Genomic DNA, 19,228 nt, shown 5'->3' with positions numbered 1-19,228 from the left:
ACGGTGCACAGAGCGAAGTAATTGTTTTGAAGACATAAGGTGTTTTTAGTACTATAATTCAAGCACTGGACCTGTTCAGTGTTGTGTCATATGCCTGTCTTGATGGCCTTTAGGACTTTACACATACCAAATAACTAGTCCTTTCCCCCTAGACACAGAGATATATTTGTGTCATTGGCATCTGAGTGGAAGTGAAGATGCGGGAGAAGAAGTAGATTCATGAGGGGTTTCATATAAATGTTGAACAGCACTGGTGAAAGTGGGGGGCCTGCAGATACTTCAGAGGCGACTGGGTTGGGAGGTGACACTGGGACACCAAGACTTACACTTTGGTTGCGGTCAGACAGCAATTATTCAATACCCCTTAATGTTCCATTTGAGACTTTAGCAACCTCCTGGAGACAGTGGAGTAGAATTTTGCCATCAACAGGAGCAAGCCAGATTTGTGCACCGTTTGAAGGTGGGAAGGCATCTAGGGCCCCTTCTAATTAGAGCTGTGCATAATTTGTATTATGCGACTGCCATCTCACATAGAACCTCCCCAATGAGTTTCCCATAGTTTGAGCAGCTAGTGTCATCTGCTGTGCCTACGCAGCTGCATAATTTTATTGTGCAGCAATTGATTGGATGATTGGTTCTTTCACATTTTTTGTCTTGAAGAAATGGTGGGACACCTTCGCCGAGCTTACGCCATCTTCTTCATCAAGTTTTGTATTTTGATTGATATTGGATTAATTTTCTCTTGTCAAAAGTGTTTTTCAAGATGATACATGTCAAGGATCGTCCTTCTCACACAATTTGTAATATACAAAAATGCCTAGTTCACATATCTTTACCACATCACAGACAAGAAAAAATTATGCAAGTTCATATTTTGACATGAAATATTACCAAAAATTGGAAAAATCACAATAAAAGCATCTTAAAATTCAAACTTTCATGCAAAACATACATATTGGAAAACTATATGTAACACTTGAATATCTTGTGCGAACGAAGGATATTTCACGAATGAAAAACTACACACAGCCCTGCTTCTGATAGAAGGCACAGTGAACCAGGCGCAATTAACCTAGCACAGTGCTTTAAAATGAATGCACAGTTTGACTGGAAGCCAGTGTAACTGGCAGTGGACAAATGGTGACATTTGTAGACCTGTTACAACCATACAATCATATTCTGTATTCTCTGCAACGTAATAATATGGCCTCCATTAGTCCAAGCAAGAGAGGACCGGTGACCCAAACACTGTGGCATAAACCCTGATGGGAGAAATAGCAAGGTATTGAAACTCTAAAAACAGAATGTCTGAAGCACATGAATTTGGAAATAATTAAAGGATTAAAGGATAATTCTTCGAGGAGACTATCAAACACGCTTTGTTTTTTCCACTCACTCTTCACATGGAAAAACCTTGAAGTTCAGAGACACCATAAACTGTTGTAGTTCTACGAAAAAACCTTTCATGATTCAAAATTAAGAACAGGTTTTGGAGCTGCTGAAGCAGTGGGGACCTTCACCTCCTTGATGAATCATATTTTCTTGGAAGATCCAGTCCTACAAGGCATGTTGGTTTTGCTTTCTGAGGTAGGCAGCCACTGGTGCCGTGCACTTGGTAAACATTCGGTGGGCAGACTTTAGGCCGAATAATAGCTTCTTGAACAGTTTTGACTGCAATAAATTAACACAATTACCAGAAGAGTTTTGGAAGAAGTAACAGAAAAAATCCATCTTGAAGATCAACATTAACCAGTGACTGCCTGCTGCCGTAGAGAGATAACTGTTTTCTGACCTATTTGCTGAGTTGCCTCAAGTCCATGAAACTGGACTCAGGGAGGACCTCCACAGTCAACCTCAGACCAGGGCGTGAAGGACATTCTTCGATCAGCAACTGTTAGAGCATCAAGAAACACCAAGAAACACCAGAAAACCTTTCAGCCAAGATGACAGAAAAATACTTTAAGGAGTGATTGTGGGCCATTCCGATAAGGGTGGTGAAAGGAGTCACAGAAAAGTACAAGAAATACAAATGAACTGACTTTCCTATTCCAGATATTTTCCATCAAGGAGAACAAGATTATGGAGGTCGACACTGCACTGGTTAAGCAGTGTTAATTGTCTAAGCATGAACTAAAGGAGATCAGAAAGAGAGAAAGCCCACCAGAATAATTTCGAAGTGAAAGAATGTAAACTTGTGCAGTTTATCGCGACTGACGCACATCAGATGGTTTAATCAGTGAGGGTATGTGATGGTACTCACTAGTTAGAGTACTTCTTTGCTCCTGAGAAGTGCTGGTACTCTTCCGTTAAATGTATTACAGTCGACCTGAAAACTACAGGTACTTTTCAAATTAAAGAAATGCAGGCACTCTGTACTGGGCAGTAATTGCCCGCTTAAAGCACTGAGTTTAATTCAATGAATGGTCAGTAGGAAGGACAAAGTCCATCATGGCCCAGTTTCCCTGGTTTATTTTCACAAAATCTCAGGCCAATAACCTCTGTGTCAACCATTAACATCTTTGCAGGCCAGGGTACCAATGAGTAGCTTACAAACCTCTCAAGATGAACTCCCCTTTAAACTCTGAAGCTTGTGTCCTCATTTCCCTTGCAATCCCCAGCTTTCCTCACCCTGTCATGCCCCGACATCTCTCCGACACTGTAGCTTTAAAAGGAGAATATATAAGACGCGCAGAACAACAGAACTCTGCTTTACGTTCTTGCGTCTAGCTCCTTCCGTTTTGGGTTCCGTCCCAACTTGTTTTGCCTGACTTCCGGTTTCTTCGATCCTGATTAGCTTCCGTTTGGTTGCCAGCCTTCCTTGCGAAGGGTTTAGCTCACGGCCTTCCTCCGTGCCATTCTGGCTGCATCTGCGGTTGAAGTGACGTCGTTTCTACCGGACGTCCTCTATCCCGTGTGTGGCCGTTTATTGAGCTATTGTCCCACTGTCCCCCTATCCTTGTGCTCCGCCCAGCGGCCGGGACTTCTCTCCGCCATCCGGCTGGGCACATCCTCCCATCTCCGTAGCTTTTCTTAGTGCCCCGCCCGGCGGCCGGGTCTACTCTCCGCCATCCGGCTGGGCGCCTTCTTGATCCCTTTAGAGAGCCAAAATCCTTACCCCTTCTTTCCCTAGTGCTTCGCCCGGCGGCCGGGATACTCTCCGCCATCCGACTGGGCACTGCCCATTGGTGTTGTATTATAATCCTCACTTGTTTCCTGTGCACTTCTTCATTCTTCCCTGGACCATATTTACGTTATTTTTTGGGGCTCTTGCGTGGACCATTGTGTGGTGTATATTCAGACCTTCTGTACACAGAATCACGGTAACAGCGCTGTGCGCTGCCTTTCATTAATATTTGGCGGTTACCTGGTGTACACACCTAATTGTACTTATTATCTAACAGATATTGATGTAAAGTACATGGTAGTGGATCTACAACTCGTATCCATATATACAGAAGAAGTGGAGGTTCTCCCAGTGTACTCCAAGGAAATACAGAGTGAGGATTACACCTTGAATGCTAGCACTCACCAGTATAGAGTGGGAAAGTGTTATTTACTGTCTTTTGTCTTTTTTGTAATAGAAAAACGAGAACATCATTCTACCCTTCTTATATGTTCCACAGTACAGACAAACAGAGGTGGTAGGTAGAGGTCTTATATGTAATATAGACAAGGTGTACATGTATGTTATGGTTAGTAACATTAGTCTATAACACATTCCTTCCTTTTCAGCCTACCTGATATCAAGCATCCAGTCTGAAGTTCACAGCCAAGCTCTATTGTCTTCCCCAACCTTTCCTTGTTTTGTTTCCCTGTTTTCCCCTGGCGAGCCATTCGATACTCTAGTGTTTGATAGAGTCGGAAGGCCGTAGGGGAAGGCTGAGGACTACTCTCCGGATTCCTGCCGCTCCTGCAGAACCTGCTTGGAAATCATTACACACCCCTCTAGTGGGAATTCTAGCTACCCTGTATATCAAGCGGCATCAATACAGTCCCCTCAAAAACCTAGGTTTTGAAATATTAAGCATTACTCATCACATCCTGCCAGTGCTGTATTTGGAGAAAAACATAAGTGGTGCAGCTCTCGCCAGGAGGCCACTGCAGCTCGTACCAGGCATCGCCCCTGTCATGCTGCCAATGATAGTAACAACACAACTTCTAACCCTCACGTTCCTACAAGTGTGACAAAATAGACTATTCTGGACCCACAAAGCTACAAGAATGGGTTGGGCGGCAGACAATAGTTGTTTTTAATGTATATTGAATTAATAAGTAACTGTTGTAGTCATTTCTAAATTAGCCAGACAGCGCCACCATGCGGCAGACCGTCACAAGTGCCGGTGTTGACAAGTGCTGGTCTCAAGCACTACAGTGCAAAGCAAACCATTCTACTCGGGCATAATTTCCCAAATTCGCTGCTTTGAGTTCCTGCAATTAGGTAAACTACGACGCATGCTTGAAAGGCTTTGTGACCTTGGATCTCAGTCTCACCTATAATAATAATAATAATAATATTAATAAGCAAAGTCTGTTAAAAAATACAACAAGTACATCTAGTATTGTTGTGTGGCGCTGGAGAGCATCTAACTTCCAGTACTACTGAAGCTTTTTCTGAAATTTCTCTGGAAGACTTGTTTAAGTCCTGTAACATATCAAATAGTGGGGGCCAGTGGGCTTTTCCCAATGTGAATGTTATTCCCAGAAAGTGATGGTCTGGGAGAAAAGGGCTTCAGCCTGACCTTCAGCTTCCCAACTCCAGACCTGCCGCCCCAATAACCTGCTATCTTCCTAACACACGGTGCCATTAGCAATGTACTCCAAAAGAGTCTGGCAGTCCAGTGGATCCAGGTCAGAGGTCACACAGGTAGAGTACTTGATTGCGGTCAGTGGGGGTCCGGTCGTGCAGCATTTATTCCCCAATGCTGGCTCTGTTTAGACAGTATAGTCTCGGAAAATTCGCCAGGCACGTGCCAAGTCAAGGTGTAAAACAAAACTTTCAAAACTGCACGTAGCAGTACGCTGCCACGTCCTGCATCTTCTTGAGTTTAGAAGCACTCAAGATAGGCCCAAATGTGGCGCGAAAACGGAGTTCCACAATTAAGTAGCCATTTCAGAACGGAGTAGGGTCCACTCCCAAATGTGGGCAATTTACAAGGATATTAATTAAGTACTGCTGCATTACTAGGCATGGATGTTATGCCATTTATAATATTACTTAGGAGTCCTATACTGACGATAAGGATTGATTCAAGCACATATTAGTAAGCGCAATGTGTATATGTTAGCATGTACGTATACATATGTATATATTCAGATATGTGGGTGAGTCTGGATACATGTATATATTTATTTTATATTTTAAAAACCCTTGATCTTCTGCCTGTCCCTGCACTCTCTGACTCGATTCAAACCTTTCTGAATACTATGCACTCTGAATCAACTTTCCAAACTCTTCCCTCCTCCTATCCAATTCATCCACCTAACAGGCGCACATGTCCATCACTCACATCTCACATCTTCCCTTTACTAATCTACGTCGATTAATCCATCCCTATTTAAGACATTAGCGTAAATGCCTGAGATCACAAGAGCACAAACTTAAACTTACCACAACTAGTCCTACAGGGAGAGGTAATCTCATATTACTGACCTACATCTAGCCATGGGTTCCTAAGTAGGGTGCTACAAACAAAGGACTGGGATGTGGCCCCAAGCAATTGCTATTGAATGAGATCAATTCAAGCATTCCATCCATCAATTTGCTCTTGTTGCAGTAGATGCTTCAAGTGTGATGAGTCGGTCCAGACGTAGGTAACATGCTCACTGTGCCATAGGACTCAAGTTATACCTCACTGATGATACCCAAGAAGGTGGAAACCGGTCTGTGGTTGCTTATGGTGCCACCAGGAGGGGCCATGGTCTGGCAGCTCGGGCTGGGTTGCTCCTACATTGGTCCTTGGTCCTGATGGGCCTTAGTACATCAATGAAAAAGCTTAAAGCCCTTTTGGGGTCCAACCGATGGAGCCGCTCCTCCTCTTTCGCGGGGCAAGTGACAGCAAAGAATGGCGGTAGAGCGATTGATTGCTGTTGGAAGGGGCGATCTCCGAGGGCCAGGTTGTGCTCACCCCAACACCCCAAGATCCACCTCTCCCACAGAACTTGCCGAGTCTTGATTGGGAGGTCCCCCCCCGGGGAGGACTTCGGGTCTAGGATCGTACACACTGAGCTCACACCACACTACGAACAGACCCCACACCGTTGCATTCTAGTAACAAGTTCTTTATATAGCAAATAACGAAGGAAGCACTCTTATATACACAGTGGTCAAGGGACCCCAAAGTCTTGGAGGATTCGGGAAGGGGGAAGCGGGACAGTCTTTTAGTCTCTGGGTCAGTACGCGGCGTACCCTACGCACAGCTCTCAATCCTCGAGCCGGGGGGTACGGGATGATAGTCGTACTGGCTACCTCACCTCCGTCGAGTCGGCTCGGTCGTGATGGTGGTCTCGATGGTCCAGCCGGACCAGAGTACTCCTCGAGCCGCGACGAGGTCAGCAGGGCTCGATCTGGAGAGGTTCGTGAGAGCCGCGACAGCGTCAGCAGGGCTCCGATGGTCTTAGAGGTCGAGCCGCGACAGCGTCAGCAGGGCTCCGATGGTTGCAAGTTCAGCTTGAGCCACGACAGCGTCAGCAGGGCTCCGATGGTTGCAGGTTCAGCTTGAGCCGCGACAGCGTCAGCAGGGCTCCGATGGTTACAAGTTCAGCTTGAGCCGCGACAGCGTCAGCAGGGCTCCGATGGTTGCAGGTTCAGCTTGAGCCGCGACAGCGTCAGCAGGGCTCCGGTGGTCTGAGAGATCGAGCCGCGACAGCGTCAGCAGGGCTCAGAGGTTCAGGATGAGTCTTCTTAGGGTCAGCCGCGATCAGATCAGCAGGGCTTCCGGTCCAAGATACAACTGCCCGCTAGTTGTCGAGCGGGCCCAGTTATAGTCCTTTTGCTCTTTGATCTCCGGACCCTCGCAGGCAGAGGTCTCCTGCCCGGGGGGCTGGTCGTTGGCGAGGTCCGGCGGTTGGCTCTTTGATCCCTTGGAAAGATGGGTCCGGGAATTCCCAGACGCCCAGCGGGTCTGGAGCCAGCCCTCGGGGAGGCCAGAGGGGTGATCGAAACTGGCTCATAGGGGAGGGCCAAAGGTGTGACAGATACCAGACTCTCAGGGGAGGCCGGAGGTGCCATCGAAACTCCCTGGCTTATCTCACTCGGGGAGCCCTTTACCCCCCATCCGGGACTGGCGCGCCTTTGGAGTCTGGGTTTCGCGGGGGCCGGGGTCACGCTAGGCCCAGGGAGACAGGGATGTCGGGAAGGGAAGATGGCGTCCGGGCCTTGTGGGGCATGTAAGGTTTTAGGGGCTCGGAGCCGGACGTGGAGCGGGAAAGGCAGGCCTGGTCGAGGTTCTAGGGGGATCTAGGCTTAACTGGAGTAGGACGACCAGGCTCGGGGTGCAGGCTACACTAACGGGGCGGCTGCGCAGGGGACTCGGGGTACAGGCTTACGCTCAGAGGGTGTGGAGGGACAGAGATGAACCACGCCACGAGGCCGGGTCCAACAATTGCCCAGCCTGGAAAGAGTCACAACTTTCAGAAAGAAGGCCACCCAAGTCCTCAGCACCAATTTGTCTAGAGAAGAGGTAGTGGAGTGTGGAGGGACTGAAAGGTTAGAGGTATGCATCAGAAAACCCAAATGACGAGATGGATAAATAACACTATTACACATGTGATTCTAATACTGCTGTGTTAATGCACCAGGCTTACCAACCAGAATATGGACACTGCAATCTTGTTAATGAATGAACTAACTATTGCAGGAGATCACCGGTTAACCTCCAAGAAATATTATTCATTGGCATCTCTAAATGTTCAGCAGATCCTGTAATTGGGAGAACCTGCCCACTGGATGTAATAATGTAGCAGGTGCATTTGTCCCTCTAATTATGATAAGGGTTACACCTATCCAACCACAGCACTCCAGCTACAGTAGAATCCTTGCAAGTTTTTGAAACGTTCTCCTTTACCCCACTGTTATGGAAACTGGTCACCCATCATTCCTGATGTCATACAAGGGGTGCTGATGAATTTGTATTAGAGAAACTCTCAACTTAACCAATTCTCTACATAACTCTGCTTTCCAAGCAAAGTGAAGTATACATTCTTCAAGGGGTGGGAGGTTAGTAAGTGGCCTTGTGGCAAAAATTATTGATAGGTTGGAGGGCTTCCTGGAGACAAAAACTCTGTGTAGTTGCTGGGTTGTAAAATCATTTTTACTTTTTGGTTGATTCATATCCTAATTTTTGGTAAATACATCGAGCGATGAAAGTGTCCATTGTGTGGCATCTTTCTTATGACAGCTGTAGTCCTCTTCATTTGTTCCAGGTGTGCGATGTTCATTCAGTTCTGGATTTTTATCGGATATTGACCAGTCAACTATGTTGTGCGAGGCATTCCTTAGCGATATGTGTTACGTTGGGATTCATATGGTAAAGACTGATTAAGTGCTTGCCACTTTTAATACGTGAGACAATATATTTAATCTGCATTGTGAATTAGTGCGACAGCAATGGCACATAACCATGCCAATGAGAACAGTTCCTGGGGCTCAGTACAATTTTTAAGCATATTTTCCTAATTTGTGGAAAAATGTGAAGGAAAGAGGTATTGTAAAGAAGAGGCAATTCCCTTATTACAATGTACTGTCCTTTAGGGTACACAGGGGCAGCTATCATGGATGCCATGAAACCTGAAAGCAGGCGTCTGTATTGATGTTGTTCAGCTCTTTAAGAGAAGCCTCATCCTTATGGAGTTATTCGTTTTAGAGTACTGTAAGTGCGTTTTGATTTAGAATGCACCAAACCTTGGGCTACAGTCAAGTCCTATTCAGTTTAGTGGATCAGCATCTGGAAAATGTGAGAAATCAATTTCATCACCTGTCAGCTGTTGTTCCCAGCAATATGTTTAAGTTAGCTTTTTTCCAGAAATGGGCGGGGATGGGTTCTGCCTGGGTGGTGAATGGGAGTGTGTGTTTTTGTACTCCACCTCAGATGTCGACTTAGGTGAAGGTAATCACACTGGTGAAAAAATAGGTATGTGTCAAAGTAAGAGTTACTGTGAATGTAAGAGGTCTTACAAACCAAAATATCATGTTAGGGAATGATCACTTCCATATCAAAGTCAATGTCTCTTCAGAAGCACACCTCTTTTTTACGTATGTTCAAAACAACCTTTCACCAAAACTTGTGTGACCTACAAAAATTGTCGCTGTGGACAAAATAAAGACTTTCCTAAAATACAAAAAATCTGGAAAGTGGATCAGCCGCAGATCACTAGCTTCCACACAACAAGCAATCCATGAAGTCAAGCATAACATTCAATACCTCAAATTCATTAATGAGAGCTCTCCAAGAGCCAAGATTTTCACACCACCAATCTGTTCTTGAAATATGCAACTTAAGGTCACTTTGTTCGTGCTCCATTGACATTATTTCTTCCTCCAACCGGAAAACCATCTGGAAGGAAAATATAGACAAAGGACAATCAACTAAAATATGCATATGATGAAACTATTACCTTTGTTTTAGATGATAAATCAAAGGACAGGATATTCGGCATAGTGCATCAAAGTATTTATTAACTATAACTCAACCTTCCTAGTCAAACCAAAGGAAGCAGATATGTTTAATGGTAAGCTAGGACTGGTAAACTGTGGTAAACCTATCAACACCTTATGAATCATTGATATCAGATCCAAGAGTAGGTGGCAAACAGACTGCAAAATGGAATTTGATAAGGATTGGGAAATGATACATACGCTTGAACAAAAATGTTTTGTCAAATTAAAGGTGCAAAGAAACACAATTTAAGGTTCTATACAGAACATATATAAAAACAATCACCCCACATAAATTCAAAAACAAGAAGGATAACTAATGCTACAAACGCGTGGCAGAGTGGGGTGATTACTTTAATCTGATATAGAAATGCCACCCTGAAAATAATACTGAATGTAATTACTGGTAAATATTATGAATCGTTCTGGCATGAATGCGCGGTGAACACCAGAAGCACGTTTGCAATGGTTAATGCCTAAACCAAAGAAAGGTACAATAAAATACACACTGGTAATTAGGTCTCTCCTACCAGTCAGCTTTTAGATGCTTGGTAGGGGGAAGCTTCATGAGGACCATACCAAAATCCTACAGTGGGCTTAGCACCATCCCATTGCTTACCATTGGCTGGCTTTACTGTCACTCATTTGCTTGCTTCTTATTTGATAGCTTGTCTTCTTTTTGTGTTTGTCCCTCCCCAGGTGCATAGTCTCTTTACCATCCTTTTGATTGGCTGCCATGCATACTTCCACTGCACACATTTTGGGAACTACTCCCCAAGGGCGAATGTGTTTTCATGCTTGCTCCTAATGTTTCCCAACCCTCAAATACCCACCTCCGCAATCTGTGTTGCTTCAAACCCTCTCCGCTTTTCTGTAAAAGCACAGCAATAGGTACATTTTTGCCAGGGTATGGCTAAAGAGCAGACTTTAAGGGCTGTTTTTTGTTTTACCAAAAGCAGTCCACATACTGCATAAAACCTCAAGCCTTGGTACACAATAAGGTTTTATGGCTCTAGGGGAGGGTCCTGTTGCTGCACTCATTCTGTTCAGAGTTTCCAGAGTGAAAAGTATTGTAATACTAAATAATGATATATGCAGTTTTGAGATCCCTTAAGATATGTGTTTGCTTTTCTCTCAGCATTTTAAAATGTTTTTCTATTACTTTTTTTAATACCATGTTTTAAACACAAGCATTGGCAAATCTAATGGCTTGGCACTTCATTATTAAAGGCAAAACCTTCTGGCTTTGCCAATGCTCGTTTTACAGTTTTTAGTATCCAAATTGAATATTGCCTTCACGTGAGTGGGAAAGAATGAGCAACTCGTTAAAAGGGAGCTGTCGGGGGCGTGGCTAAGCCGGCGATCATGGCGGACGCAGCTTGAGTGAGCTCCGTCCCGCCGATTCATTATCCTTGCTGAATCCTGCGTCGCCCTGACCGACCTGCACCCAGACTCGAGTGGCATAGGGCGGCTCCTGAGGGGATCCCTCGACAGCGATTTTGGCATTCTGGCGGCCCGTAATCGGTGACATACGGCGGCTGGAAGCTTGGCCGGAGGCGAGGCCTGCATCAGACACCGCAGCCGGGACCTCCATTGCGGTGTGGTCCGACCGGAAGTGGCGGAGAGCCGGGAGGCGCCGGCCGGAAGTGCTGCGGAGCGGCGGAGAAGACTGGACTGACCCTGCGGGCACTCGGACATCCGGGGCAGAGATAGACACGGCGGCTGGAGTGGAGAGCGGTCGGAGCCTGGACGGAGGTCGAGGTGGGGGTAAGGAGCAGCCTAACGGGGGAGGGGACGTGTCTGGCCCTTCCGGCGGCAGACTCGAGCCGCGGGGCACAGTCCTGCTACATCGGTGGGAGGGCGGCCGCTCTGCCGGCTCTCCTGCCTGTTCCCCCCCCCCCTCATTTGAAGTGCGCCCTTACCGGGCACCGGCACCAGACTCTGCCGGCACCTGCCACGTGGAGTGCTCTCGGCGGTTGCTTCGGACCGCGGTGGGGGTCGAGGTGGGGGTAAGGAGCAGCCTAACGGGGGAGGGGACGTGTCTGGCCCTTCCGGCGGCAGACTCGAGCCGCGGGGCACAGTCCTGCTAAATCGGTGGGAGGGCGGCCGCTCTGCCGGCTCTCCTGCCTGTTCCCCCCCCCCCCCCCCCCCCTCCCCTCATTTGAAGTGCGCCCTTACCGGGCACCGGCACCAGACTCTGCCGGCACCTGCCACGTGGAGTGCTCTCGGCGGTTGCTTCGGACCGCGGTGAGGGGCGAGGGCTGCGAGGAACACCCCCCCCCCGACTATAATAGATCACCGGACCGGCCGGCGACCCCTTGGGACAGCTCAACTCTGACGCCGGAGAGCGCGGCGCGGGCCCCCTCATTGACCGCGTGGTCTAATAGTGTGGTGCAGCACCTCCCCGTCCCCTAGCGGGGTGGTGGCCAGCAGTTCCTTCGGGGGCGCGCCGCGCTCGGACGCCGACGGGGCCACGATATCCTTGGGCGGCCTCAGTGACACTCGCCGCCCGTGATCACCCATCCAGTCGGGAGTGCCCCTAGATCATCGATCCCCCACGATTGGGGTCACCACTACACCAGCGTCATGACGAGAGGGGGCAATAGTGGAAATGCCCCCAAACAGGGCCCGATGGACAAGTTTGCGGGGCCCAATGGGGGTGCTGGGGCATCTGGAGGCCCCCAAGGCGCCGGGCCGGACAATGCAGCATTGATGGCGGCGATCACACAATCGAGGGACATGCTCGACGCGAAGATCGGAGCGGTCGGAGCCGATGTGACCTTGCTCAGACAGGATCTGCGCAATGCGGTGGCGCGTATCACGGAAACGGAATCCCGAATCACTGAAGTCGAGGACGACGTGGTGAATCTTAAAAGGAGGGTTGCTGCCATGGAAGGGATTCAGAAGGGACTGGCGTTGCGGGTGGAGGATGCGGAAGGGAGGGCCAGAAGGAACAACCTGCGCTTCGTAGGCTTCCCGGAGGACTGCGAGAAAGGAAATATGGAGGCCTTCCTGACCCAATGGCTGGAGGGATGGCTCCCCCCGGACTCCCTGTCGCGCTGTTTTGTGGTAGAGAGGGCACATCGGGCGCTTCTCCCCAAACCGCCCACAGGGGCTCGCCCACGCTCGGTGATAGCCAAACTGCTCAACTATCATGATAGGGATGTTATCTTACGGCAGGCCCGCGCCCAGGACCCGTTGATGTTTGAGAATCATAAGATCCTTGTGTTTCCGGATTACACAAAATTGGTTCAGCAGCAGAGGCAGTCCTTCACCGCAGCAAAAGCACGGCTGCGTGAGCTCAAGATTCCTTATGCTCTACTATTCCCGGCTCGCCTGCGTGTGGTCTTCCAATCTCGCACTCAGTTTTTCAACTCCCCGGAAGAAGTGTTCGAGTGGACGGACGAGTCAGTACGAGTCAAGGTGAACACCCCCCCTCGGAGGGGCTCGGACTCGTCGACCGCCGAAAGACCCCCGAGACCGCCCAGACGATCCCGCAGCAAGAGCAACTGGAGGTCGCGCTCTCAGAAGCGCCCACCTCCAAGTGATGACACGGCGGAAACCCCGGAGGAAACAGAACCTTCTCCCTCGAAATCCTGAGACCCCCACGTTTACACTGGTGCTAGCTATGGTATTGATGGGTTGATGAAACGCCTTGCTGGTGAGAGCGGGCTGCTCCTCTTAGACATACCACGTACTGTTTGACTCCATGATTCCTTATTCAGGGGTGGACGGTTGGTCGGGAGACGCTCGTGCGAGAGCGGGCCTACTCCCGGAGTTCATTCCCGCGAGTTGGGTGGGAAGTAGTTGGACACTTTGTGGGTAGTTGGGTGGGATCCATTGGTGCGGTGGGTCTTGGGCCTCCCGTTGGAGGGCTGAGATTGCCTGCACCGCGACAGGTACTTCAATGTTGCTGAGGTATGGGGTGGGGGGCTGGAGGGGGGGTTGTTGGTGTGGTTTGCGGTTGGGGAAGGGTTGCAGGGGAGGGGGCGGGGGTTTGGGGGTTCCGGGGATGGTGGGGAGGGCAGTTGGGGAGGGCTTTAGCACGGTGTACATGGGGACCTGGAGGCGATTGAGCCTGTGTGTGTGGCCTCAGTGGTCTGATGATTTTGGAATCTGGACGATTGATGGCGGCTGAAGAACTGGGATCGAGCCCCCCGCTAGCCTCGTTGCGAATACTGAGCTGGAATGTGCGAGGGATGCTCGACAAAATTAAACGCAGTGCAGTTCTACGTCTGGGGAAGACTGAAAGGGCGGATGTATTGCTCCTTCAGGAGACACACCTCTTAGGTACCAAGGTTCTTAGTCTACGCAGATACGGGTATGATCAGGTGTTCCACGCTGGCTTTACAAGAGGGTCCAGGGGAGTTGCAATTCTTATACATCGTAGGGTCTCATACACACATGAAACACAATGGCTGGATGTGCATGGTCGATATGTCTTCGTTAAAGGAAGTCTGGGGAGTGAGCCAGTGGTTTTCGGTAGTGTGTATGCTCCACCCCCACTCCAAGATGCCCTGATTGAACGGCTGTTTGATGTATGGACGAATGTTCCGTACGTACTGACAGTAGTGGGTGGTGATTGGAACGATGTGATGGATGGGAGATTGGACCGCTGTAAGCCTGGAGGCGGCCAATTGTCGGATGCCACCACGAGGTTGAGTAGGATGGTGCGGGGGATGGGATGGGTCGACACTTGGCGCCATCAACATGCCTGCGACCGTGCATATACATTTGTCTCTGCGGTCCATAAATCCTTTTCACGCTTGGACTACCTGTTCGTCCCGCAACCCTGGCTAGGCAGAATTAACTCCACCTCCATACTTCCGAGGGGCCTGTCGGACCACTCCCCGATCGCACTGACGTTGAGCCTCGGTGTGAAGCGGCAACCGTTTCGCTGGCGCCTTTCTGTGTGGCACCTGCAGCGCGACGATTATCAATCACGCATGAGGGAGGCTATATCGCATTACTGGTCAGAGAACGAGGACCCGAGTATTGATGCCATGACCATGTGGGAGGCCCTCAAGCCTGTCCTTCGGGGCGTGGATATTGCGTGGTGCGCCGCGAATCGTAGGGCCCGCAAGCTAGGAGTGGAGGAGGCGGCAGATCGGGTGCGTAACCAGGAGGCCAGATGCCTGACGGGGGAGAATGGAGTGGCCGTGGACCAGCTCCTGCACCTTCAGCAGTCGTACACCTCGCTATTGTTGGACGAGGCCAGGCAGACTTGGCTCGCTACGCAGAGCAGGATCTATCAATGGGGGGACAAGTCTAGCACAATGCTATATAGGTTGTGTCAAAACACCTATCAAGCCCAGCCCCTGCCGGGTCTCCGGGATACCGCGGGCGGCCCTATTTCGGCCCCTGAGGTTCTGGCCCAGATGTTTGCCCAATATTATGAGACTCAGTATGCCCCCCGAGAATCCCTCCCAGCGGCAGAGATTGACAGATTTCTCGCGGATCTTCCACCCCGGGCGCTCTCGGATGAGGCGCGAGCTCGACTGGACCTCCCGCTGTCAGCAGAGGAACTTGGAGAAGCTCTGGGTGGACTGAACTCGGGCAAGGCCCCCGGGCCCAATGGGTTCCCCTGCGAATTTATGAAGATGTTTCATCTCCAACTGGGGATGCGCTACAAGAAGGCCCTGGAGGCGGCTCGGGAGCTCGGCAGGCTACCGGCGGAATGGCGACGCGCCGAGATTGTAGTCTTCTGCAAACCGGGAAGGCCCCAAGACAGCCCGGAATCTTATCGTCCAATCTCTTTACTGAACTTTGAAGCGAAAATACTGGCTAAGGCGTTGGTGAACCGTCTTCTCCCTTACATCACGGACCTGATCCATGCCGACCAGGCGGGCTTCATGCCTCACAGGGCGACAAGACACAATATACGACGCGCTCACCTAGTGGTGGAGGCGGCACGAGCGGCGGGCTTCCCCGCGGCCCTACTGCTGGCGGACATGGATCGGGCCTTCGACTCCCTGAGTTGGTCATACCTCCGAGCCCTTCTCCTTCGGCTCAATTTAGGCCCACGCTTTCTGTCGTACATTCATTTGTTATATACAGACCTGACGGCAACGGTCAGAATAGCGGGAGCCACCTCCAGTTCATTCCTCATCGGTCGTGGTACCCGGCAGGGATGCCCTCTCTCACCCTACCTGTTTGCCCAGGCGATGGAGCCGCTTGCGGCCTGGGTGAGGATGGATGCTCAATTGCGTGGTGTGGAGTGGATGGGGGGCCCGTCTGACAGAATCGCATTGTATGCGGATGACGTCCTGTTCTTCCTTACGGACCTCAATAAATCGGGGCCGAGGGTCCTTGAAATAATGCGCATTTTCGGTGAGGTGTCGGGCCTTCGGCTCAATACACAGAAGTCGAAATTGTGGGTCCTGGGTGACAGGGGGACGTTGGGTCCCTGGGCCTCAGTCCTTCAGGAGGCAGTGGGAGGCCTTAAGTACCTTGGTGTCTTTCTAACTGATGTGCAGGGAGTGTCGTGGTCCCGTAACATAGTGCCTGTTTGGGACAGGATCCGCTCGGATATGCAGATGTGGTCCAGGATGCCCCTGAATGTCTACGGCCGCTCCGCCATTTTTAAGATGGTGGCCCTGCCCCGGATCTTATACCAATTGCAGAATCACCCATACCCAGTTCCACAGCAGTGGTTTCGACAGGTGAACTCGGCTCTGGGTCGGTTCCTATGGGCCGGAGGAGCGGTACGGGTAGCGCTCCGCACCTGCTTCCTGTCAACCTACTGTGGAGGGCTGGCCACGTCTGATGTCCAATCCTACTATCAGGCATCACACCTACTTGTCCTTAACGAATGGTGGTACGGGGATCGCAGTGACCCGACCTATGCCCTAGAGAGGTATATGATGGACCCACACACGCTCCATACTATTTTATACTCGGCGACTATCCGGAAGAGACTCCCGAGGGCCACCCAAGTAATCTTCAAAGTGTGGCGCGATGCGCTCCGCCGCATGGGATGGTGGAACAGGCTCACGGGCGAGACTCCTTTATGGCATAATGGGAGGCTGCCCGGATTGGCTGCACTCCGGGGCTTCGAGGGCTGGGATGCTATTGGCATTTCGGCGCTGGGCCACGTCCTGAAGGGCGCAGTCCTCAAGTCGTTTCAGACGTTGCAGGATGAATACAATATGCCCCGGTCCCAATTCTTCAGGTACTTACAGCTCCGACACGCCCTGGCCCCCGCAATAGCGGGCATGTCGTCCTTGCCGGAGTTTAGTCCCCTAGAAGCGAAAGTCTTTATGGGGGAATTGGAATCGAAGAAAATCTCAACCATATATCAAACATTAGTTACACATTGTTCCCCCTCTCTTGATAAGTTGCGGGCGGTCTGGGAGAGTGATCTGGGAGATCTGGAGGAGGAAGACTGGAGAGAAGCCCTGGAAGCACCTAGGGGAGCAGCAATTGCAGTGCGCCTGCGCTTTATCCAATTTAAGTACCTTCACAGAGCATATTACACGAGGGAAAGATTGTGGAAGGCGGGGCTGATAGCCTCACCAGTTTGTTTGAGGTGTGGCAGTGCGGTAGGCTCCTTCTTGCACACAGTGTGGGGATGTATAAGGCTGCAGAGGTTTTGGACAGGTGTGTGGGAATGTTTGGAGGAAGTATTGGCATGGGAACTCCCTCGCACGCCGCAGCTGGGCCTTCTTCACGTTATGGAACAGGTGGGGGGTAATCTGTATAAACGGCACTTGCTCCTACTGGGACTTACGATAGCCAAACGGGATATAGCCCAAGCCTGGAAGGCCCCCAAGGCCCCGTTGGTGGGGGTGTGGAAGCGGGGCATGGACTTCAGCATGGGGTTGGAACGCCCGATCTTTGAGGCCAGGGGCTGCCCCAAGAAACATTATAGAATTTGGAAGAAATGGGCTGATTATAGGGGCCTGTCGCTGGACCCTCCGGCGCCGCGAGACACTGTTATGGACCATGCCTGTGCTACCCCCAGGTGAACTGACCACAGGCTGCTACCGTGATGCTTCGGCTCCTGTTTCTGGACAATGTGTACACCGTGCAGGGAGGGGGGTGGGAACCGGGTGGGAGTGCGGGGAGGGGGGTGTTGGATAATGTTGATTGGAATTTTTGACCACTATTGCTCTTATATGCTCACTGTCTTTCTGCCATTTTGGAAGAAGTGTTCCTCTTGTATTCTGTCAACTGCCATAAAACTAATAAAATTTGTTCTGGAAAAAAAAAAGGGAGCTGTCTGACATGGAAAAGTGGTTAGAGGTAGAAGTTGTAATATACAAAAAAACTGAGTAAAGGTTGTGTGAACTGGAGATCAATGTGCACGCCCTTCTGTTTACTCCATCATGATGATACTAGATAGAGAATATGTGAACGCTTGTTAAGCCGTTACTTTTGCGTTCATTTATTATCGTCGATATGGGAGTAAGTGTTAAATGTATGTTTTTGTGTTCATACGTAATTGTAGTTGTACTACATGACTGAGTGCTGCAGCATGAGATGCCTCACTCAAACTGAGACACAAGTGTTCTGCTATTCCTGTGCGGGTCACTTCAGTTGTTTATTTGTGTCTGTTAATTTAAGTTAAATTGTACAGAACTCTCAGTAAAAAAACAAATTTAAAATAAAAAGCGAGGGTATTTTTAAGGAAAAAACATTGAGTAATGTACCCCATGAAAATGCACAGGACAATTTTCTATATCGTGCCCGACTTCAAAATCGAAGCGGATGCTGTAAAAAGGTAGTACAGTTAGACAAACTTAGAACGGGAAGCATCACTCCCCTGCATTCGGAAACACCAATTTACCCACCCTGCAAAAAAAGCCAAACTCGACAGGTCATGCATGAGAGGGATATTCACTCACGCTCATGTCTAGCAATAACATTTGCATGGAAATATCTTCCAATACTGTCATTCCAAATTTCACTTAGATTTGGGGCGTGGGTGGGAGCAGGGTATTCACAAAGAGTCACCTCGAGTGAAAATGCAAATTCACTTCATAACAGAGTGGCAGACCCATCCCATCCCTAAGATAACAACGAAACAATATTCGAAGGACATTCCAAGGTCGTAAAACGGCTTAGAGAACAGATACATATACGAGGTTAAGTCTCAACATCCCTTACTTAGCCTTTCTCCAACTATATTTTCTCCGTAAGTGGTCGAACTGTTTTTGCCACCAAAATCTGCCTGGATATCAAATCCATCACATTTAATACTTCCTCAGAGACAGCATCACCTGTCTCTTTAATTCTGAACTCCTATTCAGGTCTGGAGAGAAAATAATCCTTCTCCTTGTAGATCACCGTTTTCTTCCTCAATGCAGCTTTGGTACCCACAGCCCTTATAGCTGCACTTCCCAATCCATCAAAAAAGTGCCTTCTCTCATCAGGCACCATTGAGGTCCATTCGCTGGTAATTTTGCCAACTAATCACGTTCCACAGGAGAGCAAGATCTCAACTAGATAGATCTCTGACATCAGAAACTGCGTAAAGTTTCTGATGTCAAGAGAGTAGGAAAAACCCAGACAACGCAGCGATTAACAGCATGACAAAGGTCACCTCTGGCACCAAATGGATGGTCGTAACAGCCC

At 49.5% G+C, this 19,228-nt stretch overlaps 1 protein-coding gene across 2 annotated transcripts in view; it reads right to left on the bottom strand.

Annotated features, from left to right (window-relative positions):
* Window positions 1-19,228, bottom strand: part of SNX25 (sorting nexin 25) — a 1,269,225-nt gene that overhangs the window by 171,182 nt on the left and 1,078,815 nt on the right. For both annotated transcript variants that reach the window (XM_078678040.1, XM_078678039.1), the window contains one exon: window positions 9,420-9,551. In XM_078678040.1, coding sequence (XP_078534166.1) covers window positions 9,420-9,551 — 132 coding nt within the window. The remainder of the gene's footprint in view (window positions 1-9,419; window positions 9,552-19,228) is intronic.

Source organism: Lissotriton helveticus, chromosome 2_2 (genome assembly GCF_964261635.1).
Source record: "Lissotriton helveticus chromosome 2_2, aLisHel1.1, whole genome shotgun sequence".
In the NCBI taxonomy this organism is placed as follows: Eukaryota; Metazoa; Chordata; class Amphibia; order Caudata; family Salamandridae; genus Lissotriton; species Lissotriton helveticus.
This window is presented reverse-complemented; position numbering and strand designations above follow the sequence as displayed.